Here is a 26502-nt window from a genome sequence, read left to right on the forward strand (position 1 = left end):
CCGCTCCGACATCGCTCGGCCGGAAGCGTGGTGCGCAGTCATCACATGTGTACAACATCAAACATTTAGCAAGACATTGCAATCACACGCCACTACCTCGGAGGTCTCAATACCCAACACGGCAATGTGTCGGTAGCGCATGCTTGCAACTACTTGGAATTCTTAAAATTATGTTAGAAAAATAAATCGATAACACAAAATGTTGATCATGAGAGATGACTTCGTCGGGATTTGTTTATGGAACTTAAAATTCGACCATGAATGAGTATGCGGTAGAGTCGAATTGTCGATGGCCCCACGGTGAATGTTTTTAAACTGAACGGATGATAATGGGATGATATGAAGGTGACTGTGGTAACATCAGTGTGTTGTGTTTGTCTACTAAATAACATCGAGTTCGTTACACCCTCGGGGATGCCGTCACCGCGTCCAGTCCGTAACTCCGCATAATCAGACATTACAAATTAAATTAACAAGTAATGCCAATCATTCTAAAACTAAACCACTCCGTTCCATACATTACAATCTGGTCTCGAATACACACTGTTATAAATCTGGATTAGTAGCCAGCACGACAAAACATTATTTCATCTCGTTATTTATATTATTAGTATTTTACATAACAAAGCTTCATTATCACAACATTCAATGGCTATGTCTCATGATTATATAAGGCGCGTACAACTTAAGTTCAAATATTAAAAGGTTGATCCAGCCAAGACGTCTGACAGACTTTTACTAATGAAACATACGTAAATTGAAATGTCACGGGTCTCTTAACATTACGTTCTCTTATAGCGTAATAAAAAATACCCCAGATTGCAGTTCCATATGCTCGATTATAACAAAAAAAAATTTAAAACATGTTTACTGGGAAAAGTTTATCAGTTATCGTACTCGAACCCTTCAAATATTCGAACTCAATACGTGCAAACCTCATATAAAATAAGGCACATGAGTAAAACAGCCACTGTCACGATATCGAGACAACAGCGACCAATGAGCTGAAAACCAGTTAGAGGTTATTTAACAATCATGGCTGTATAGAGACCTCTCATTGACTAGTTTGTCGCAAAATGGATTCCTAGGCGGGCGTTTCATAATGTCCGCCTCGGCTTCTTCGTACGCCAACGCAATCGCGGGCACCTAGTATCAATAACTTGTAAATATAACATTGTAGGATCACCACCTGTTGGGCTAAGGAAAATATTTTGGTAACTGTCATTCGATTTTGTAACTCATTTCTTTTATTTTTGTTACTTATTTTGAGGAGACAATGTTCTCATGATCTAAAAAGCCAAATAAAACAGATTTTTGATGTGTGTTGATTCTCTGTCTACCTCAAAGGGACAAAAGACGTGATATGAAGATATATTGAGCAATCTCAATGACAGCTATGATAGATTAGGTAACATTGATAACTTATGATTAACATTTTTAAATTATAACAATTTTATTCATTTCAATTCAATTGAATGTTCATAAGACAATTTATGTTACTACATTTTGATCATATACTCATTGTTTAGAAAATATAACAGAAGAGTATTCTAGTCCATTCTGATAGATCACTGTAACATAAATTCTCAATAATTTAGCAGCGAATCTGGCTAAGACATGTATACCTATTTATATATAGAGAAAAAAAATAAAGTTCAATTGTCACTGGGTGATTGTCTTCTCTTTCTTTAAATACACGTTATTACCTAAATCTTCGATAAATGACTCACATATTACATACAGTAGGTACATCACGAAGTGCTAGCGTCCGAACTATGTCATGTTCAATCGTATAGCACGGAACTATACTAAACCTTATCCGTCCGTGACAAGGTTAAAATTCCAATAATTCTGTGACAATGCATCATCATAATACCATGAAAAATAGACCTTAATGTTTCTCAGCCATTTTGTTGAAATTTGAAAACTTTACAACAGCAGTCAAAAGGCAGTTTCGCTGCTAACCCTTTCACATTATCAATAGTAAAATATCTATAAAAAGAACTTACCATGTCAGTTCCAAGATCGATACACAGGATAGTGACAGTGCCGAGGGGTAGCGGGATATCGCACAGGATGAAGGCGAGGAAGGGGGATATTTCTGGAATGTTCGACGTGAGGGTGTAGGCGATGGACTTCTTCAGGTTGTCGAAGATCAGCCGGCCTTCCTCTACGCCAGTCACGATGGAAGCGAAGTTGTCGTCGAGGAGGATCATGTCGGCAGCCTGGGTAAAGATATTTTTTTATATAAGTACTAATTCGATTATATGCAGTATTAATAATATATCCTAAATTTATGTAAACAAGTCAAGATTAATAATGACAAAGAATTTGTCTCAATAGATTGTCTAAAATGGTAAATGTGTATCTGGAGACAGCCACTACGGCGACCAAATGTTGGTGATCTCTAAAGATGATTAGCCACCATAGCAAAAAAGTGTCTCAATTGCTTGGGCATATCGAATCCACCGACGCTTATAACCACTCCCTATGTCTGCGGTGATAGCAGTGAGTGCGCCCATGCGAAGTTGACTTCTTAGTCAGAGCCACTCCGATACCAACCTTTTTCAGAGCGGGAGTCGTTGAAACTGTCTTTAGTGGCAGCCAAGCGTTGTTGACTTCTCAAGATGAAGAGCTGCTATCTAGTATAGATGTCTTACCTGCTTGGACACATCAGAGCCAGCGATACCCATGGCAACTCCAATATCAGCCTTCTTCAGAGCGGGAGAGTCGTTGACACCGTCTCCGGTGACAGCCACGATGGCGCCCAGGCGTTGACAACCTTCCACGATGATCAGCTTCTGTTGCGGGGACGTGCGGGCGAATACGATTTCCGTGTGGTATCTGGATAAAATAAAATATCATTATAATTTTTTTCCTTAGCAGAACTAGTTTGTGAGTTTTTCGGCTTGGCGGCCCCTCATTCTGTTATTTTTGCCAATTCCCAGTAGCACCCTCATCAAAAAATTTTTGGGAGCCTAACATTTTTTTTTCTCCACTTTTTCTGGTCTTCGGCTTCCTCAAGCTCAGTTTGACAACGTGATCGCACCATTTTAGAGAATTGTTTTGGAGGATCTCCTTATGCAGTGCTTAAGGGAGAAATTATTTTTATATATTTTTTTTAGAAGAAGTAAAAGAGTTTGTTGAAGAATTCAAGAAACTCATTTGAGAGTCTCATCAAACTCTCACAGCTTTTCGCGGATTTATTTCAAATAATACAAAGTTGAAGCAATTCTCCAGTTCTTTCTAGTTCCAAAGACTTACTTGAGGATCTCATCCAATTGGTCAGAGTTGAGTTCCCTGAGCTCAGTTCCGTGCACGACTGCCGCTTTGGCCTCACGTGGGTTCACTTCGGACACCGGAATGTTAAGACGAGCAGCGATATCTTCAACAGTCTCGTTCCCTTCGGAGATGATGCCGACGGATTTGGCAATGGCCTTCGCTGTGATCGGGTGATCGCCGGTCACCATGATGACCTGGTGAAGAATACAGAGGTGATGAGTGAACTTAATGTTACAAGCAATAAAAAGAAAGGTTAATTTTTGACCAAGTTTTAATTATGATAGTTAGACAATAGAGCCATCGTCGATCAGCTGTCTAGGAGAGGTATGCTGTTAATTACATATTTACATAGCTTTGACACAAAGACATTTTCGTCGTGGTCTCGGATGTGGATGTGCAACAAAGGGAAGTTCTCATTTTTTTAAATTCGTATGTATTAAAATCTCACCTTGATACCAGCAGATCTGCATTTAGCCACAGCATCGGGTACAGCCGCTCTGGGAGGGTCGATCATGCTCATGAGGCCCACGAATCTCAAGTTGTCCAGGGGGAAGTTGGGGTCGTCGGTGTTGAACTTGTAGCCGATGGGGTACTTGTCCGAAGGCAGCTGGAGGTCGCAGAAACCGAGCACTCGCTCTCCGAGACCGCCGAGTTCGAGGTATGCGTTGTTGAAAGCTTCCTTCATTTCTTCGTCCAAAACCTGGTGATTTAAAAGGCAATTAGTTATAAGAAATATAGGTGCAAATAAGTGACAAAAAGAGAAATTTCTTGCGGGATACTAAAAAAATAATTTAGCTGACTGTCAAAATGGCATGGAAAATAGGTTTTCTTATTCCCAAAGTAGCTTAATGTGAAGCATATTAAACCCTAAATATTATCAAACCTTATAATGACATGTCACTTATCATGCTCTTTTAAAACCTCAATTATTTAAATAAATATTTTACGATTGTGACCAAAAAAGCATACCTTCTCCTTTCCACCGATGAAGATGGTGCTGCACCGTTCCAAGATCCTCTCCGGGGCTCCCTTCATCACGAGCAAGTGTCGCGGGTCGCTAGGGTCGTCGCTCTCATGAATCGAGACCTGGTACTTGTTCGTCGAGTTGAACGGAATCTCGCACGCTTTCTTATTCCTCTTTCTGATCGACAGCACGTCACCGAGGGCCAACTCCATGCATTTAAGTAGGGCTGCTTCGGAAGCGTCGCCGGCAACTTCCTTCTTCAGTATGGGCACGCCGTCCTGGCCGCCTTTGAACTCGGCGCGGTTGCAGAGAGTAGCGATTTTGGCGAGCGCCTTGAATCCGGGGCTGGTGCGGTCTGGGGGAAAATGTTGCCAGTTAGAAATGTTAGATTAAAGCTATATGTAAAACTACCTATGTTAGGAACAACTTTAGCTAACTTAGGAAAAGATAAACGAAATTAACTTGTGCTCCGATATGAGTTACTCCTATTTCGTTCTAACTTTAGGAGAGTAATAGTAACACGGTAACATCACAATGGCCGTTCGGTTTCCGGCTGGGTAGAATAGGACTACTCCACCAATTCATACGATTAAATCTTGCAGGCAAACAACCACAAAAACTTTTCTAAATCTTTTCTCACAATTTATTTCCAGCCAGTGAATGATTTCTCGAAACACCACAGCCTTATTGATCACTATTTCCTATGCAACAAAAACCAATTTACTCACCATACTGTACTCCGGACTGGTCCTCAGTGGTGTCAGCCTCGATGATTTGATTGTCGAACCACATGTGAGCCACTGTCATCCTGTTCTGAGTCAGCGTTCCGGTCTTGTCCGAGCAGATAGTGGAAGTGGAGCCCAGAGTCTCGACGGCTTCTAGATTCTTAACCAGGCAGTTCTTGGAGGCCATCCGTTTGGCAGTCAGGGTCAGGCAGACGGTGACGGTGGCCAGCAAGCCTTCGGGCACGTTGGCGACGATGATACCTATACGGGAGTTATGGTAAGAGTCAATAGTGGATTTGTCTTGTAAGAGGAAATGTTCATTGATTTAAACAGTATCTTTAGTCTAGTAGTCAATATTGTTTTGTAAATTGAAAGTGGTGGTATTGAATATGTTTATAAGCTGCCGTGTTTTTTTTATCGTTTTTAGTTTGATGATTAAAGGTGTCTTCTGTTATTTGTGATGTAAATCGGTGAGAAGCGGTGAAGTTTAAAAACTCCAACATTAGCGTGTCAGTTAAAGAGATAAAGACTTAAAGACTCACTCAATATGGTTGTAAAAAAATGCTCATATTTGAAAGTTTTTCTTTTCTTAAGGCTAACTCGTAGAAAACTTAAAGGTTCAATTAAATTTTTATATAAAATACTAACCAATAAGGAAAATAACAGCGTCCAGCCAATGGTAGCCGAGAATGAAGGCGATGACGAAGAAGGTTACTCCGAGGAAGACGGCCACGCCCGTGATCAGGTGGATGAAATGGTGGATCTCCTTCGCGATGGGAGTCTCTCCAGTGTCCAGGCCAGAAGCGAGACCGGCGATACGGCCCATTACCTGTCAAACAATTATAAAACATATATAACAAGTATTACGAATAGTTCCGAGAAAACTGTAACCGACACCTCAATGATTTATCCTTCAAGCGCTAGGCATCATACATACTTAACATATTACACAGAGTATGCAGAAAACATAGATGTATATGTTTTATAGACACGCAAGTCGTCGTACGAGTACAAATAATTTCCCAAGTAACAATTAGGCGCTAAAGTAAGATTTATAATAAGTCTATAAAAGCGCTAACTAGATTCTAAAGTGGTTTATGGGTGTAACAAATTAGTGTTAGAGCGCGCTCTAACCCTACTTTACCCCCGAATTAGGCACAATTTTTAAATTACTCAAGGTTGTATAATGACGGTATACAAGAGTTATGGTAATTGGCTAAGAGGTACAATCAGTGCTATAAGAAAGTTATTATAGCGGTAACAGGATCTCTTAGCGATACAAGAGGGGTAAATAAGCGTCAACTGACTCCTTAAGCGGTACAGTAGAGATACAAAGGCGTTAATTATATTTTCAAGCGCTATAAGGGAGGTAAATAGGTGTTTTGTAACGGTCTGAACGCTATTCAAAATAATTAAACTAATTTTGTGATCTAATAATAAATAATTTTATTTTCAATGGCTATAAGTTTACGACTAATGATTTTTATATTAAACAAAAAAAAGTGATATTGTATGGTGCGAAAGGAAGCATATTTTTGCTGCGAAGGGAAGTACACTGTGAATATGTTACATATTTATTGGCAAATAATTCGAGCGCCCGATGTATGTTGTCTATTTACTGAAAACTTTTCCGCGTATTTACAACAAATTTTGTTTATTTTGGTTGCGACGCCATTGTAAAAAACTAGTAGTCAATATAAGAAATACAGTAGTGACCTTAAGCGCTATTACTTTACCTTTAGTCACAAAAAAGTAACAATAGACGCTAGAGGATCTGTTATAGCGAAAAATTATACTCCTATTTGACTTAAGGTAATGCAAGAGAGTTTTGTATAACTTCAAGCATTTGGTTCTATATAAGATTAAATAAACACCATTGTAAGGCTGGTAGCGCTTATTAACGCTATTGTGCAACTTTAGGTTCTTGTAAAGAGTTTAATATCACCTGCATAGCACTTTTGGAGGTAGTAACTAATTCTTATTCTTATTTAGATCTTATAGTTCTAAGATTCACTTAAAGCTATAACACAAAATGCTGTGCATGTACAACAGTGTTAAGATTTGCCATAAAACATCCATAACCTTTAAGCTCGCCTAATTGTCGCGCTTGTAACTCTGTATTATAAGTAGAAGTGATATACGTTACTTGGTACGCCACTTTATCGCCAATAGTCATAAGTGCTGCTACTGTAATGCCTTTGTAGCCCACTAAGTAACAAAATAAGCTCTAATCGTCGCCTAAATGTTTGTTGGGTTATGACTCTATTTGCTAATGGAATTCAACAATATGCTGATTAGTTTTTAGGGAATGCAGATTGGTGAAAGATATATCAGAATTGTTTTATAAAATAATGTAATTTTTCTTCACAGAGTTTCAGCAGCTCAACTACATTATTAGTCAAGCTACAGTTATCCCCACTTAAAATAAAGATATATACCATAAAAATGGGCTTATTGTGCTAGCCTAGCATCAAGATACAAAAGACTTGTGTTTTGGGTATACTCAGATAAACTTTCATTTTATACTCGTAATAAATATTTATATAGATTAACATTCAAAATCCGAGCCAAACAGAAATAGTTATATTTCCATCATGACAGGAGATCAAAAACGTGCCGGGAAATGTCACGCAAAATAGAAATCTCACCGTATTATCTCCGCAGCAAATGACGATTCCCTTGGCGGTGCCCTCGACAGCGTTGGTGGAGAAAAAGGCCAGGTTCTTAGTTTCCAGTGGGTTCTCGTTGGTGAAGTCCGAGCCTCGTGATTGGGGTTCCGACTCGCCGGTCAAGCTGGAGTTGTCCACTTTGAAGCCGCGCGCCTCGATGATACGAATGTCGGCCGGGATACGGTCGCCGAATTTCACCTACGATGAAAATATAATTAGTTTTTATAAGGCTTTCAGGGACATGAAACGATCTTTATGACAGGAAAGGCTAGAGTCCCTTAGTTGAAGAATTTTACCTACGATTAAAATAACCTTGTCATCATTATTTAATGTGGCTATCGACAGCGACGTGCAGGATCTATTTTCACACAAATTATGCAAATTCAAGATTTGAAATTAAACTTAGAACACTACCGATAAATCATATGACATAAAGGAAATACGCCGTGTTCTTAAAAATATAATCGGTATTTGGTACGTATTTATCGAAACTACGACACAATATGCTGAAGCATTACTTGGCGCTTAGATTTTTCATCAAATAAAAAATATAATCTAAATATTTTCCTCCTTTTCGGCTTAATCCCCACTAAAAATAAGCGAGATCTTTACACCTCATATTTCTAAAGGCCACGTCGCGCGTGTAAGCTTACACTTCACGAATTATTTAATACGATATGACACGCAATGAAAAACCTAACTAGCGTTGAAGCTAGTAAATTACGTCGTAATGAAATAATGTGTAGTATTTTATGTCAAAAGATACTCATACTAACGATCAGAAGGGGTGACACGCCCCCTCCCACCCCAGATTCTAATTGCTGGCTGGCTGACCGAATGGACGTGCATGAAAACTGACTACATTTTTGTAACAAAAATGTTGGTTGTGCAACACTAGAGATTTGACAGTTGCTATTGCTACAGTTGGGTTATCGTCATTTGTTCTAGAAATATTCAAATTATACGTGACATTAAAAGTAATCATAATAGGTGACTTCATTGTTATGCCAATTGCCAGATATTGCGTCTATAAAGAGAATATTAACCTGTATTTTATCTAGGTCACTTCAATATGGTTCAAGTTTGGGATTGACACACAATAATAAATGCACGATCGATATGGAATCGACGCGACATATTGTGTTTTTAGTATGGGTAATCTAACCCAATTAAAAAAAAAACTATTCCATATCGACAAGGAGATCAGGTGAGAGTCGCTTCTTGTATATAACCAACGAACTTATTCTTTTTGACCATGATACTGGATTGGATAAGTCAGGATTATTATATGAGGCGACTCCGTCTAACTTATACAATATTTGCATGGGAACCTAACCTTTAATAAATCATGGTAAAAGTTACACTGTAATAGAATGTCTCCCTTAGTGGCTATTACGGCATCCATAGGAAAGAGATGAAGTGATCTCATTATATTAAAGTGCCGGTACCATACGGCATAGACTATCACTAGGTATTCTTACCTCAACAATATCACCAAGCACCAAGTCCTCAGCGCGCAGAGTCAGTTTCTCCCCCTCTCGAATGACGGTCGCGAACTGTGGCACCATGTTTTTGAACGACTCCATGATCTTCGAGGACTTGCTCTCCTGGTAGTACGAGAATATGCCTGTCACGATCACCACGGCCGCTAACACGATGCCCAGATAAAGATTGTCGTCCGCTGGCTCTTCAACAGTACTCGCCTGTAACAAAATGTATTGGTTTTTATTTTTATTCGTTATCTGAAGTGTATTTTTAACCAGTTAATAATAGTTAAGCTTTTAGTGATAAAAATCTAAGAGAAAAGCTTGTGTGGGAATTATTGTTTGTATTTAATTAAAAGTAGTCTGTAAGATAGCGTAACGATTCTCAATCAATCAAATAATCATATGATCGTTATGAAAATATAGTGAGTGGAAACTTAATGCTTTTGCTGGATTTCCGGCGGATGACGATCAAACCTGAAAATCTATAAAAATACATTTGGTAGTAACTCTCACCTGAATTCCATAGGCAATAAAGCATAGTATAGCACCAATCCAAAGTAATAACGCGAATCCACCGAACAGGTTTTTACAAAACTTCACCCATTCAGGCGTTTGTTTTGGCGGCGTGAGTGCGTTTGGACCGTCCCTTTCGAGGTTTTCTTTCGCTTTTGCATGACTAAGGCCCTGAAAAAACAGAAAAATGACTTTAGATATGATGTATATTTTTTCCCAAAAACAATGATGACAATGACTCTTACTCGGTCTTAAGGAAATTGAAGATTTACAAAGATAGCGGTTACAATAAGGGTAAAAAAAATCTCGACTTAGCAACATATTTTGTGTCACTAGGCGGCTTTTCTGTAATCGCGAATAATTTAATTCCTTCTAATTCCTACTGTTAAATATGTGAAGGGTCATTTTACTTACGTTTTCGGGATGTGTTTGAAATCTTTGGTAAAGTTCTTCGGGTGTTACTTTATGGAAATCGATGTCCAACTCCTGTTTGAGATCATCTAAGTCTCCTGCTTTCCGTTTTTTCGCGGGGGGTTTTCGGCGTGTCTGTAATCATACGAACAAAGAATATTAAACACGAACAATTACAAGCATGAAAACCCAGTTTCAACCACCATTAAGCTTGTTACACGAATCCAATATGCACCTATGACGATGCTGCTTTAAAAAAGATATATAATTGGTATAATTGGACTTATTCAATACAGATGATAGCAAAATAATGCAACAACCATGCACCATGCAAGTGACAATAGAAAAACCGCATCATACACTGGCAGCCGGCTTCGATCGTCACTCGAGAAAATCAAATGAAAGATGGTAATGTAAATAAAAACCTTGTACTGTCCGTCAGCGGTCCTATTATCGTCCTTAATGGGTCCGATGGTGGCGACGCGGTACGAGTCGGTACGGCCATGCTGCAAACACAACTAGGGGCTAGACACATTCTACTAGGCGGCCTTACTGGCCATGCATCATGGATGATGGTGATCGTGGCACGCGACGATATTGCATGATCGTGATCACGAATCCAACGAAACAAGACTAAAATAATCAATCATCGAACAAAAGTATGTAATTGAAAATCATACAGATTCATGCAATATCGATGCGAAAGTGACAAAAGAAATTGTAAGGAAAATGCTAAATAAAAAGTTGTAAATGATTTTAATACACTGCAAACCTGTAGATTAACACATGTAAAATAGGAAGCTGTTCACACAAATGACTTTAATAGGAAACATCCTGAGCTATATAAAGGTATAAAGGAAGTACAAAAGAGCTATAATACTGAACGTGCTCTGAGAGTAGTGATACTGTGGATAATTCAAAGGGGGAATTGTAAAGCGGTAAGCACGACCACGGAGACCTTGCTAAATGTGCACTAGTCCTGGGGCCATTGATCAATGACGCTCAATTGATGTAACTAGATGTATGCGAAACTCGCCGGTTCGTATTGTAGGCACAAAAGCAGCCAGATACGAATCATTTCCAAATTACATCTGATAGATGCTAACCAAAATGGATTTTTTTTGCTTTTCATAGGCAAGATAATTTTTTTAAGACTTTATGAGAGGCTTTAAATTATCCATGTAATAAGGAAAGCACCGAATATTTAAGTATCGTTAATGAATTAATAATACTGCAAAGGTATACATAAAAAATGTAATTACATAACTGGCGACGGTGCACCGCAGGTAGGTATAAAAGTATTGATTGTATCCTATGACAGAACTGCAAGCGGTTTCAATATGCAGTCTTAGTAACTAACTACGCCTATATGAAACCCAAACTAGTTCTATTGACGTAAAAAATGCACTAATTCAAAAGAGAAATAATGATTTCCGTAAGTACAACGAACGTTGTGAGCAATATGGGCGTAATGTCATTGCGTCTAAATGCGTCCGCGCTGCGGTAAACAAGTCAACCGTCGCCGTCGATAATTGATCAACGTTTTCATGCAGACCTCATTAAACCGTGTCCTGAATTCCAGTGAAGGCCATCATGGGAATAACTCTCCAGTAATTCACGGAAGACTTAGGAGATTGCGGCTGGACTGCTGCATAATTAACCTAAACGCTCTGATGAAATTACGTGTTCAAAAGGAAGGTCTGGTTTTAACTAATTAGTGAATCATAAACCGGTCCTAAATGATGGAATATTCATATGGCAGGGGATGGTGGATGAGATCTCGTTAACCGGAGAGCAGACATGCGGCGGCGTGGTCCGTCGGTCGTGTTATATAAGCGGAGCGCACTGAGCATGCGCTCTGTGGCCCAACCCCCACTTGGTACCCTCGACATAAATAGCTAAAAGACAAGGTTGCCACCCCCGGGCCCTGGCGACCGCATTTATAATCTCTATAAAGGTTAAACCGGAATATCTGATGGAAAATCGAAACCGGTTCTCTGTAGGCTAAATGTTAGCACAGTTAAAGGGGTTGACGATCACAATGAAATATTTTGAGTAATAATAAAACAGCTGATCGCGAATGAACCGGCTTTATTTTTGCCGTTTATTAGTTACTTTATCTTAAAAGAAATTTATGCCAAAATAGTACAAATGTAAATTTAGACAAAAAATAAAAGAATACTAATTTTATTGAAATTATAAAGCGTATTAGACCAAAAAAAGTGCAATAAAAAAGAAACGTTGACAAGTCGGCGAAAATTTGGCAGACGAAATAACAGAGACATTGTAGCGTACATAAAAAATGTCTAACGATACCGGAACAAAGATTCATTGACTGGTCACAGAACTGCTTTGAACCGAAATTTTGTTGTTACTATCGTAGTAGATGTATGACGTGTGAATGAGACAATTATTTTTAACATTAATGAAGCACCGCATGACGTGATTCTCGTCTTTAGGTGACGAAACTCGGCGTTTGCCAAAAGCATTATTATTATCTGCATTGGTTTATGCTTTATTTATAATGTAAGTTGCATAAGTCGGCACATTGCGTGATAATTTTGTTATTGCATCTGAGCTTAAGCTTACACGTGCGTTTGTCTTGAAATTACACGAAGACCTCACGCGTCGGAGTATGTTTCACTCTTATGTTGATCTCTCCATTTATATTTTATGAGTGAATAACTAAATTTCTCGATTATTCTATAGAAAAGATTACAACCTGATAAAACTCTGAATATTTAAAACTCTGGATTAGTATAACACTAAAAGTAGTTTATTTGAAAGATCAAAAGTTTACACAACGCAAGATCTTTAAACGATCTCCAAATGCTTTATGCTGATATTTATTTGAAATTTTGCGAAGGCGTTTATAAACCAATCTTAATGCGAGCTAAAGTCAATAACGCAAGGAAGATTGAGTGTGATGTACTTTCATTGAATGCTCTTAAAAATTATTCAAGTCTCTCTGGAACATTTGATATTATTTTTGCTTATACTAAATTTCACCTTTAGCTTGATAACCTGACATTGCAAGATGTTGTTAAAACAATATTTAATGTCTAAAGGTGTTAACCTGGACAACCAATTGATAAACGAAGCTGTATTTAACACGAGATCAATTTGATCTTGATGAAATTTTTAAATATTTAGCTAATAATCTTTCTTCGTCTGTTATGTACATTGAGGTCAAAAGATTATATAAATTTTACAGCATTTCATTTACTTCGTTATTTGTCAGTAAGTTCTTCTTATATTTTTAAAATATTTTTTAATTTAAATTATATAATCGTCTCATTATATCAGGTATAAATGAAAATTATTAGTACCATAGTTCCCGAAGCCCAGGTTTCTAATGAACTCCCCATAATAGTTCATACATAGCGTGACAAATTAGGCAGTTTAATCTGTAGATAAGGAATTTTCCTCAAGGACTAGCATCCTAATTGATGTGTCGTCATAAAGGATAAAGGAAATACTCCAATAGAGCGACGGTACTCTATGCGATTTAAATGACATAATGACAAGCAATTTTCTAATAAACCTTCGGGCTTATAGTTCTCGTGTCCGAAGCACGGACCGCTCCCGCAGCCTGTTACCTACTTCCTTCGGAACACCTTGAAAGAATTGTCTTGACGACTGCATGGCTTGTTGAGCGAAATTTGAGTAAATGGAAGGGCGCTTTCTTGACTTCATTATAATAACAAGACATCTTTCGAATTTATGAATTATGGCATGGAGTTTGGAACCCACGCAGGTTTTCGAAACTTTCTAAGTACCTTAATTACACGTTTGCCGAAAATATCTTTCATCAGAGTCCGATAAACGTATTAAAAGTTTAATTGAATATGCTTGATTTCTTGAAAGAATTCATTTCTGAAATTTTATTTGAATTAAAATAAAAGTTCAATGAAGAAGAAAATTTCTTAATCTTTGATTATTTCCTAAAAATGACTGGAATTTTTTTTTATTGCAAATTAAAGAAAAATGATTATTTAGTCTCGTCTAAAATGGTTTTTTACGGTGTAAGAATACTCAAATTTGATTTGATATATGAATTAAATGATCCTTTTGTTGCTTATGAAAGACCAGAACGAGTATCTCGCCCGCACAGATCGATAGCGACAGTTACGCAACCCGGCCGGCGCCGTCTCCTGCCTGACACACTTACTTCCGAACTTCCGAATCCCGAATCCCTCAATTATTATCCTCTGCATTATTAAAATCTAAAGAATAGATGTCCATCATAAAAGTACATGTACAAAAATACAAAGAAAAAGACAAATGTGGAGTTTCTACAGACACTAAAGCGATAACAGTGAATAAAAGAAAGTGATAATCGCTATTTTTATTCTGATGTGATAAAATTTTTGTAGTCTCAAAATGAGATTGTAGCAGAACAAAGACATTGAAAGTGCAAATGATATCCAGCATTAAATGACACAAGGGTATGCCCTGGCGACGCAAGCACAGATCACAAGCAACCGACGCTGACCGCTGCTGCTGCCACGCTGTCTTTTGCACTCACTGTACTCGACATGCACTTGCACCGTCACAAAAGCACTGTCCCGTCGGGTTCCCTACTGCAAAGGCTACGGCAAGCACTACTGCAAGCACTGCACTCACCTCGCCCATTTTCTTTAGTCTCTATGTAAAAGGCGGATAAAAAGGAACAAGCCGCCTTCGGTCTCGCCTCTGTCCCTCAACGGAGCGGGGTTGGTCGTCGCTAGTTCTGCAAAAACGGGACCTTTACGGTTTCCTCGTTCCAACGTAAAAACTTAAAAATATGTGCAATTTCACGTAGTTTCGTTGCACGGCACTGGGCTATGTCATCGTGGTACGAAACTAAAACCCGGTATGAGAAAGAGCGCGGGTGACAAGAGCGCGTAGGGCGCGACGCTCGGTGGCCTGCTTCGGGCGGCGACTGACGGCGGGGTCCGCGCGTATCGAGCCGACGGCGCACTGACGTCACACTGCGTCACGACGCCAGCGCCGCCGCCGCCAACGTCGCGCGCATCCCGCCGCGCATGGCGCCCTCTGCCGTCCACCACCGACACCGCCGGCCGCCCTAGCTCGCCCGCCCATCGCGTAACCTTCCACAACCGGTACGTTGACAGACTCTTACAATCGACAAACTATTTGACAGCGCACGCCCCTGATTCGCATCCTTCGTATCCCTTTTAGAAATTTGTCATGAATAAATTCAGTAGGAAAAACATGGCTTCGCCATTCAAGGAATTTTGAATGCATTCAATGTTACATTTGATTTCAAGCTCCTTAGGAGCATTACTTCTAACCTAAAAAATATTTTATTTCGTAACATTAAAGAGGTGCCTAAATCGGTCCATTAATCTACAGTATATTCGTCACGGCAATATAAACAGTTCAGAATTATGATTTATGATGAGCAAATATATCTAGATCAATTTTAATGCTTTTGCGTAACGATAATTTCATAACGTCCATATATAAATGTATTGGCAGACGTAAATGTTTTATGAGCAGTGTCCGGGAGTAGCCCCGACTAAATCTGCAATAATCTCACCTCGTGGAATAAACGCGAAAATTATTATTCTTACTCCATCATCGAACCGCATTCCAAACATAAAAAAAGAGTTCAGTATGAGGGAGCTATAAATTTAAACTCTTTACTTCTAACATTAACTCTTAACCGTGAAATTTAGGTAGGAAAGAAAAAGCGAAATTTAAACAACAAAAGACGATCAAACAAACAAAAATGTGGGAGGTCAGGTGGAGCTTTCTTCACGAAGCCGCATTTTCTTCGGCCGGAACGTTAAAATTTTATTGCAGTGAAGAACTAGCGATGCATTTACACGCTATATTTAGAAAATCGATAAAATAAATTGCCTTCAAACAACCATCGCTCGACGTAAAATGTTAAATTGCCCTAACACAGAGTTGAAAACATAGCAAATAACAATATTTGAATAGTTGATTGAGGCAAGAAAAATAAACACTGCTCTTGGGTGGTGGATTAGGGAAAATTAATTGAAGGCCTAGTGATTACAGAAATGATTAATGGAGGCGCGGAAACACACGATCAATTTTGAAGGGATGAAATAAGTAAACGACGAAGATAAACATGATCCGACAAAAGCGACATAGATAAATCAACCAAACTTAATAACAACTACAAATAAGCAACGTACAATTTGAATTGATAAGTGAACAGACACCAACCCGACCGGGAACACAAAAAGATAAGAGAGAGATTACAATCTAAGGAAGAGATTTTGACAAAAAAAAGTTATGAAGACCTTTTTAATCTGACTTATGGCTCTAAAACATATTTATCATGAAAATTCTAATTGTACAAAATTATCTCAAAAACAAAAACCTCAGTAAACAGGCGCCCAACATGAGGGAGAGAAATAATCCATAGCAAATACTTAAAACTTTTATGTGGTGCTACATACTAGATCAAGAAAATATATGTTCCATCAAAAAAAGGACTTCCTAGTTTAATATTCATCAGGGATGCTGTTAGAACGGAGAGCAGGAGATGGTGGTAAATATTTATAGAGCTATCCGCGTTCGGCCACATTTTATTCGGACACCCGGGTTTTAGCTAATCGTTTTCCTCATTCAATTGTTATTCTTAGCCACAACAGCCTACTTACTACATCTCCAAGAGTATCTCATTATAATATATACATATTGTACTGTACTAAATAAGTGATTTCAATCAAAATTATTTTCCTTTGTTTCACAAAGTGATCACAAGATCATGGTCAACACTATCATTTATATATCATTTTTTTACCAAGTTTGTTGCAGACTCATAGATGCAAACCGTGCAAAGCTAGTCTACAGGATTATAAATGCATTGAAAAGCAGACAGGAACAAACTCTCCAACATGCCTTCCAAGTACCATTACTCAGCAAATTTACACGGTGGAGTGAAGTGGGTAGATGGCGAATACGTTTCCGGATCGCCGGGGGCGCCACCTGTCAGATATTAATTTCCGGCACTTGACGCGGCCGGCCCGTAATTACACGTCAGCAAATATAGACTTTATCATCGCAGGTACCCCAACTACCCTAGAGCGGACTCATAACACTTAAGCACGCAACGGAGCTGCCGAACTTTTTATTACAGAGGGAGGCTAACCCGATAACAGGGCTGGTCATAAAATGCAATATTGAAGACCCCAGCGACCTTGAAACATTTTTATACCGAAAGAGCATTTGAATTGACATCCTAAAAGCTCGTTGTTATCCTTGACACATTTCAAAAATAGGCATATACGATGAGAAGTGATGAAAATCACAATTTGAAAGCTTTTCCATACAAGTAAAAGGTCACTGTTTACAAGTAGTAAACAGTGATAGATTGTGAACAATTTGTTGCAAATTTAAATGCTACTGCTACATTGAGTAGTCTTAAAGTTGAAACCGCCGAGGCAGCGGTGGGCACATTTTATTCGCAATCTGCAGGGAGTACCGCCCTCTCGGGCAGTCGCACAATAAAACGCAAAGTTGCACTTTTCAATTTCAACGTCCGCCTTGCCCTCGCTGCCAGAGTATTTTTCATTTTCCCTGCCCTGGACTGGAACGTTAAACAAAAGGTTTTCTCTTCATTGTTTCGCTTGATTCATAATTCCGAATATTCTTTATCTCGTGTTCAATTAACCGTAAAATAAAGGAATTCGCTAATTGTTTTGTCTAAATTAAAAACGAATAGGTATTATGTATATAAATATAAAATGGAACCTCACCCCGTCTAACTCGACTGTTAATAACGAAGCTCTCTACACTGTAATGAGCTTTAAACTAAAAGTTTATAAAGCTTCATTTATTTAGATGTTGCATTTGTAATTCCCAGGTAAACGATCAATATCAGTGCAATATGTCAGCCATCAGATATAAAGTACGCATGCACCAGTTCGTTGCGACCCGGGTATTTCCCAGGCATAGGTCAGTAACTGCCCGCCCTACCTGTGTGTTACGGCAAATGTCATATTATATGAATAAATTATACTAAATCTTTATTTTTAATACTTATCGTTTCATAATAATATGATAACTGTCATTATTATGCATGATTGATACTTATTATGATTGATCGTATTTACTTATTGTATAAGCTTTAAATAAAAAGGTGAAAGTGACCTCGAAAGTTAACAGTTGAGGTTCTAAAACTTTACTTTCACAGCCCGCATTTCGTCCCTTAGGGCGGCCTGTTGTTCTCGGTAACAAGTAACCCTATCTTGTAAGATTGAACTGAGCGGTTAGAATTTGCTGACGTCAAAATGTCAAAGAGACAAAGAGATTTTAGGCGGAGATAATTCAAAAGGGAGTGCGATATATTATGTAAAGCATCAGAGTCGGGCCAACGGGCCATTCCTTCGCCATGAAGAACCGGCTGATATGAAAATTTGTCGTCGAGCGGCCGGCGGGTGGACGGGGGTAGTAAGGGGCGCCGGGCCGGGGGGTGGAGGCGCTCGGAGGCTCTATTTGGGTCACCCCGGGCGTCATTCCCCACGATCAATAGTGTAGCCGGCGCGCGCCGCGGTCGTCTCTCTCTCACGCGCCGACAGTTACCTAACGCGTCTCGCATACTGCCCCACCGACATTCATTATTTTTTAAATCACCCCTTATATGAGCTACTTAGTCTTGACTAAGATCAAATTCTGCTGTAAATTGTCTTTATCGTTTTACTTTTCATCACTTTTAAGGCGACTTTGCCGCCCGCTCGAGTTGGAACTGACACCCCGCCTTTAAAATGGGCGAATTCTAGAAGAGTTATGTAATTAAGGACAGTGCATAATAAACGTATTATGTTCGAGTATTAACTCTAACTGAACTATCTAAACACTTATTTTCAGGATAAATTGGTTACAAAATACATATATTTTAACTATACATTTTATTTTATTCAATAGGAAATGGATTTGAAATCTTCCGTTTTCAAAGGTGTGTAAAATGAACACAAAATAATTAATGGTGTAATAAATCACTTGCCGTTTCTATCTCGGCAGTGTCATGTTTAAAATTGCACGGAAGGCTTAAAATGAGCCGTCCTGAGTCAGCGAGCGAGCTCAAGTGGTGGCACAAATATTGCTAGGCTGAGCATGCCGCCGCTGCTAACTAGATCAAAGAAATCACCACTGAATTCGTAATGTCGTTCATAAAGTTAGGCCGCTACGGGCTACAAAGGCCAGTAGCCGTGATGAGGAATGGTTTACCTGACAAAAACTAATAGTTGGCGTTGGAAATGTCCCGAGCCCCACTACACCCGGAGGGCCCTCAACATTTGCATTTTAACTGGATCGAGTTCAGCAAACTTTCTACATTAAGCTACATTGGCTGAACAACTTTTCTCGGATGAAATTTGATATTTTATTCACGCATCTTTTTTGTCTTTAATGGAATTATTTCACGAGGAAATTGAATTGACAGTTTATTCGATTACTTTCATTTGATACGACGATGAAAAATTCAATTTGATGAACCATTGCCTCCATCTTTTTGATGATATTGAAGGAAATAGTCGGTGGAAAAATTAATTTATGTTATCGTGTAAAATTTTCAATCAGATAAAAATATTGAACCTTCCTCATCCTAACGACTTCGTTAAAACGTAATTTCATCTTCATTAACGATTAATATATTAACTTATCTCAGAATCTTGCGCCACGCCTTCGATGGGCGCCATTTCATACATGCCGATCGAGAGCAGTAAATCAAATATTGTTAGGTTTTACCTAGACCGCAATACGTCCACTTCAAAAATAGCCATGCGAGTACCGCGTCGAAATAGGTAAGGCGAGTGTGACGTGCACCTAGCACTGTGCCAAAACGTGCCCATAAAACCCTTGGATTTATTATAAACCAAATATACTGATTCCAACCAGACACGTCCTGTTCCTCAGATTTTACTAAAAGTTTGTTATGTCAACGTTGAATTGAGAAAAAATCGTCGTAAATAGGACTTTATATGGATAAAATGTATTATGCATAGTAATTAAACTTTCAAAAATAATGGTCGTCATATAAAACTCCCCAAAAATATTCTGTAACTATGCACATAACCCACAGAGTTATAACAGTCTATAAAGTTATATAATGGCTTTAATGGCTGCAATAATATAGAATAACGTTATTACTCCGCACCGAAACCGCCCAGTCTACCGGAATATGCCGTTCACTGAAAGGTTTATACCTCTAAATGGTAACTAGACACGAGTAGAAATAGATACTTTTGGCGGTCCAATTACGTTAACAAATCAAGAAATCTTTCATCATCATCATCATCAAAGAAAATTTTGTAAGTACATTTGTCAGATAGTCACTTCAGAACTCACAAGTGAAGTTATTGAGTTTATTATTTGCATTACATAACGAAATTATTGAGTGGAGTGAAACATTTAAATATATTTGCATTTATATCATCCATAATTTTAACCAACTACTCTTCGGTGCCCCAATTAATTAATCAACTTTAAATTGGATTGGTGTGGTGAACTAATTTTTTCTATAAGGTTTCGTCTCTTATGTCATGAAAACAACAACATCCATGATCCAACAACAAACAAGATCCATGGCCTAGTAAAGACCGCCCATGTAAGTATGCAGGAGCCGAATGATGGTATTTTTTCGTCTTATAAATACCTAGATCTTATTTATTTTTGTAACTGAAAGCTTTCTAATTTTTAATTAAATTCATATCTATTTTCACACAACTGAAAACACGAAACATGATTTCGCTGAAACTATTCATCGAATTAGAATTTAATTCTGATTATTTCAGCAAGAGCGAAGACCATAGCAAAAAGCAGTTTATATAACAATGAAATCTTACAATTCAGATGAATTTCTATGAAAAAAGATGATCTGCTATATTATAATCTTTATCTTTCAAGGATCTTTATTTTATGTAGCAATATTTAGTCACAACTGATTTACATAGAATAGTATCGGTCATGTTCTTGCAGAGTCGTGCGCAATTTTAAGAATGTTTCTTGGAACTATAAATCTTATCTGCTAGTATATGCTGCAATAAACTTCCTTCGTCTTCACCTTCGGAGCATGCACGAGAATTGAGTGAATCAACATTAACAGCGTAGCAACGTCATGACGCGCAATGTTTATATTCGCTCATATTAGTTTACTCTATAATAATTTCATTGACTGAAGCGTTTCACGGGACGTTGGTCTAAATCCTGCGTTCTAAGTCGAGAGCCGTGTTTCGAGGCCACAGCTCTATAAAATTGTAACGATTCCGTAGTACGTCTGAACAATTTTCTTGCAATTTCCTCTCTTCAACTGCTGCGGATGTAAGGAGATGCAAATTTTATCACATTACCTCTTTCGAAATTATTTTCAGGGCCCACAGATGAATTTTTTGCCTTAATTGTGATTTTGTTGCCATGCTTAAATGCAACCGGTTTCTTCGTCTTTCGATTCTTATTAATTATTTAATTTAAAAAATTGTTTTATTTAGATACGTATAATAAATATCTTTTGAAGGAGTTAACAGCGTAGCACGTATAAGGAACATTAACTAAATCTGTCCCGGATTAACGCTCCCATACGCAAATCTAATATTGAACATTTACAAGACCTTTAACCTCGCCTCGGTTCGAGAGAAGGTAAATGTATTATCCAGGTTTTCATTGCATTAAGGCATCAGGAATTGCCAGGAGGGATAGCAAGATCGAAATATCCAATGCAAAATTCGACTATGTGATATTGTAGTTAGAACTACAGTTGTTGTAACGACTACTTCAAATAATTACACCTTATAGAACCTTGTTTGAAATAGTCTAACTAACAATTCATACTAAAGTTCAAGCCAATCTAATCCTATTTCATTACGAGTTGCAACCAGAAAAATCCAGTTCCCTAGCCGCGAAATATTGAATTACATTCACCTAGCTTTGTAATTCGATATAAATTATAATCGTACTATAGGGGTGATTCACGAACGCTAACAATAAGGTATTATGTCTTTTCGTTGAGTTAGTATCTCGTAAGACAAGTCTCGAACTACTTCGAGGCTAACTCAATCTGTGTAATCTGTCCCTTATATATTTATTTTATTTATTTATCTTCTATCTTTCAGGTTAACCAATAAGATAGAGAGAGAGAGGAAGGATAAGACATTTTGCCTTATCAATGTTCATGAAGAATTTCGCATGTAAGCAAATAGATAGAGATACCTTCTTCATACACTTCTTGGCGTTAGTCCCGACTATATCCTCACTTCTTTTTATTGATTGTTTTTACTCAAAGCGATTGACCTCTACATCCTTAGCAGGATAAATTAACCCATTTTGGATCATGACAAAAACTGCATTTATATGAATACCATTTATAAATTGTTTAAATGGTTTGTACAAATACTGTAAAGACAGCGCGAATTCACGTGAAGTCATTGCATACGTGACAAAGGAAGTCGGACGAGTTAACTTATGTAATTATCGTGAAGTTACACTAGTTTCAATTAGACATTTAACACTAAGCCTTCAATGTTGATCTTTTTGTAGATTGTTAAAATTTATACAATTCGGTTGAATACAGTACTCCTAATTTGATGTCACAATTATGGTTTGTAAATCAAACCAACACAACTAATAATGATCATTTCTATGTCGACTGCGTCGTTTTTAGAAATATAAAAATGGTTTATAATAATACTAATTAGAAATACGAAGCGAATCTCTGTTTATAAAGAAGCGTAAATTAATCTGGGAAAGAAAAGGTTCTAGAGAGGGTAAAGACCCAAAAGTATTAGGAAGAAAACAAAGGGTAGTCACGTAATTCCCAACCGCAAAAAGTAAGCCATTGATACCAAACCCGGCGATGTTTTGAAAGGTTGCGAAAAGGGTTGCTTAAGGGATATATGAGCAAATATATATCTCGGTCTTACATAACAATAACCAAGTAATCATTGCTTTGTTGGAACTATTAATTTTATATAAAAGGTGAGACATACAGCGCAGTCGCAATGCACGCAGAATTAAACCGGGCTAAAGTTGAATGTTCTGGCGGATTGATTTAGTTTACGTAAAACGTATCTGACTATTGTCTCCAAAATAATTTTCTCCTTCCTAGTATCGTTGATCTAGCGCAAAATTAAACATTTACGTTATCATCATTACAGACTTTTAAATCGGGTGTGAATGAACACATTTTCTATACAGATTAAGGATGTGCTGGCTGATTGATGTTGTAGTTACTTTAATAAAATGAAGTGGAAATATACCTAATGGCGAATCAGTGAACCGCTTGATATCTCTCCGGAATGGACACACATCTTCAAGGCAATTATCACATCGATATTAGAATATGCGCGATTAACACCGCACTCATAATCTGGTATCGAGGACAGGGTCGGGTGACGCTAAATACTCCAGGACATTATACATATGTTAAGGCCGCTATACATATTGGGCTTAGGCGTTAAACCAGCATTATTAGAACTTTACAGACGTGGGTTTTCTATACAGGAAGGTATATACAGTAGCCCTTTTTAAGCTGGCTAGGCTTACGTGTACAGCGTCCTTTATGTAAGTCGAGCCGTGAATCAAGCGGCGTTAAGTGCACGCGAGAATTGCCGTGCTCTACATAATTCAATTACAAGCCTGATGGCTCTCAGACCCACAACCGACCCAAACACCCTCTCCTGCTTCATTTTAATTCTTTGTCTAAATTTAGAGCATAGTTATGTCGTATTTTACACCTACACATCAAATTCGCCACGATACACGACACGTGGTCTCACTCTACAATCATTACTTCAGTGAGTGAACACAATTCGTAGTGGCACAGATGGATCATAAATCAAATTATCCCTTCAAGGTAACTCAAATGGACTTCGCTGGAGCATGATACGTTACTAAGGTTACGTAACTGGAGGATTTATTTTAGTTGTGAAAAATCAGTTCGTGAGTCAAGTTCTGAAGACGCCACCTACCGAAATACACTGCATCCTTGACGGGGCTGTTACAACCAGTGCGCGCCGGGTGTAACTGAACGCTGCCAGCGTGGCTTCCGTTCCTCTCCGACTTCAGTTCAATGCACTGACTCAAACCCACGAGTGGAACTTCAGTGCACTTGCACTGTCACGCCTTATATAATACTGAGTCTAGCTGTTGGTCGATATTCGAAATAGTTAAAACTGAATTTCAAGATGTTTCTAGCCTGAACAATAGTATAGACTTTAAACAAAAAAGTACTCGTATAACTTAATATCATCTAAATAGGGTAAACTATTTAAAATTTAATTTGAAATATTACCAAGAGTAAATATTATGAAAGTTTAGATAAAATTTCCAGATTAACTGGAGATTTTGGAGCGCATTGCTCAACGGGGGCGGATCCTGCTAGCGTCCAATTTAGCTAGATCTGCACTAAGTAGATTAAAACTGACGCGAGCTGCCTGAATTATGTAATTGTTTGCATAACGAACTTTTGGTGTTTATGTGAATAATTAAGTTTACAAACGTAGTTTTGGAGGTATATTTTATTTTGTGAATAATCAACCGAGAGAATAACATTTCTTCTTAATTTGAAATGCCGGATCTTTATTTTTCTCAACAATTTCAAATTATGGGATAATGAAAAATTGTGAACAAGAAAGCCAAAATTTCAAAAAATAAGAATATACAAAATCAGTTAATGATTCTGGCGCAAAAAGTCGATAAGTAGATTAGTTGGGAGCAAAGGCCTCACGTTTAGTACCAATTGAGTCATTACTTCTTCAGACCTTCGCAAATGAGAAATACTCACTGGATTCGTTCATGTTCTTTCCTCATTAAACTGTAATCCGAGATCGGAGGACAAATTGCGCGTGGGTGGGGGACATGAATGAAATTCGCGCATGTAACTCCACAATGGGTATACCTGTGCGCACTGGTTCATGACGATGCATGGCATACGTCAAATTGCGCGATGAATTGCATGACGACAGTAACTTATTTGATTTCTATTATTTAACAACAATAACGTGGGTATGTGTGCTCGTAACATGTGACTGATACATACATATGTACATACGTAAAATCACACCTTGCCACAATCCCTGGACACTTCTTTCGCTTCATCCACATTCATAACTCTCTACATGTGATAAATTATATGTATTAAATATAATATGATTTTATAAACATTCATAAATCTGTCTTCTTAAATTTATGTTTGTGTAAATATTTTTTAGATGCTGTGAGACATTTCAAAAATAAGATTTATTATTAGTTTTATATGTTTGGGGTTGAGGTGAGCCGATAATGAATTCAACCATTTCAATCTGAGCTTACTTTCTATATACTTGCTAGACACTTTTATAGTTCAGTGCAAAAAGCCAATAGTATAATGTCAAAAAAGCACATTAAATAGGTTTCGCGTCAAAGGCAGCAGGGAATAAATCAAATGAGATTTGTGGGTCTGCTCCGCTGAATTGCAGATTTAATTTTTGCCCGAGCTTTACCCAGTTCCTCGCGGCTTTCAAACGAGAAAATAGTTGAGAATGCTGTGGAGAGCGTTACGTAAGCTAGTTAGGGAAATATCAAAGGAAACCTTTTATTAGTGGCAGTGTACCTGGTCGACCGAGTGGTATTTGGCGGTGTTTCTGAGTGATTTTGTGCACTCAATAATCCTTATGTTGTACTCACAATTCATAAAGATAGTAAAAGACAAAAGTTTATATTCCGCAAAATACATAATTTTTTTTTTTTAAACCCTTGTAGAAAAACCTGATAATCGTCCCATAGCGGATGTTAAAAGGAAAGCTAACTCCTATAGTACCAATAACTCACATTATATACGCAACCGCTAATACTAATTAGCGTAATACTTAGCAGATTATAAGATCACGGTCATGTTTGTTTAACAATATTATGACATAATTGCTAAACAAGTAATAAGAATAGTGTACTGTGTAACGATACAAAATGGTTCGAAATGGCTAAAATACAAAGTTTAGCATAATTAAGGATTATCTATGACGTAGCATTACACAGAAAGACGGCAAAACGTGAAAAGTATTACTATCGTAGTAAAACTACGTTAGCACTTGTAATAATGCTTCGGTTAAACGTGAGTAATACCTACCTACGCCTTAAAAAACACGTCAAATAATTTCAACAATCCTTGTTGAGATTCAAAAACGGTATGAAGACACCCTGAATGACAATACAGTCATGTCACGAATTACATTATTTGGAAGCACTCCGGCATGAACTAGTAAATAAATCCATGACTCAGAGGAAAAGAGCGATCTCGTACGACACACAAATGAGACCAAACTGACTGAAGCAGTGAAAACCCTATTACAATTTAAAATTTCAACAAAACTGGTACAGACTAGAATCTTTTTGTAAATCTTAATAGGGATATAGTACTTGGTGAGTCTGAACTGGCCGCTTTTAATAAAATGCCAAGTGCGGGTTGGGCCACGTAGGCTTCTATAGTTGCCTATTACAAT

The 26502-nt window shown here is 37.9% G+C and overlaps 1 protein-coding gene across 11 annotated transcripts in view; it reads right to left on the reverse strand.

The window, feature by feature from the left end:
* LOC106136212 (sodium/potassium-transporting ATPase subunit alpha) overlaps window positions 1–26502 on the reverse strand; it is a 53156-nt gene that overhangs the window by 7250 nt on the left and 19404 nt on the right. For 3 of the 11 annotated variants that reach the window (XR_009657257.1, XM_060949348.1, XM_060949346.1), the window contains exons 2-13: window positions 10477–10557; window positions 10055–10186; window positions 9641–9811; window positions 9122–9343; window positions 7620–7838; window positions 5620–5800; window positions 4975–5232; window positions 4252–4601; window positions 3731–3982; window positions 3265–3476; window positions 2661–2844; window positions 2010–2225 (exon numbers count right to left, since the gene is read on the reverse strand). Coding sequence is in view for 10 of the 11 variants with exons in the window: in XM_060949348.1 (XP_060805331.1) it covers window positions 2010–2225; window positions 2661–2844; window positions 3265–3476; window positions 3731–3982; window positions 4252–4601; window positions 4975–5232; window positions 5620–5800; window positions 7620–7838; window positions 9122–9343; window positions 9641–9811; window positions 10055–10186; window positions 10477–10557 (2478 nt within the window). In the remaining variant the exon portion in view is untranslated. Of the gene's footprint in view, window positions 1–1051; window positions 1147–2009; window positions 2226–2660; window positions 2845–3264; window positions 3477–3730; window positions 3983–4251; window positions 4602–4974; window positions 5233–5619; window positions 5801–7619; window positions 7839–9121; window positions 9344–9640; window positions 9812–10054; window positions 10187–10476; window positions 10558–14677; window positions 14877–26502 lie in introns of those variants that run through there. The other 8 variants (XM_060949347.1, XM_060949355.1, XM_060949353.1 and 5 more) reach the window with 6 other exon arrangements.

This window comes from Amyelois transitella, chromosome 18 (assembly GCF_032362555.1).
Source record: "Amyelois transitella isolate CPQ chromosome 18, ilAmyTran1.1, whole genome shotgun sequence".
In the NCBI taxonomy this organism is placed as follows: Eukaryota; Metazoa; Arthropoda; class Insecta; order Lepidoptera; family Pyralidae; genus Amyelois; species Amyelois transitella.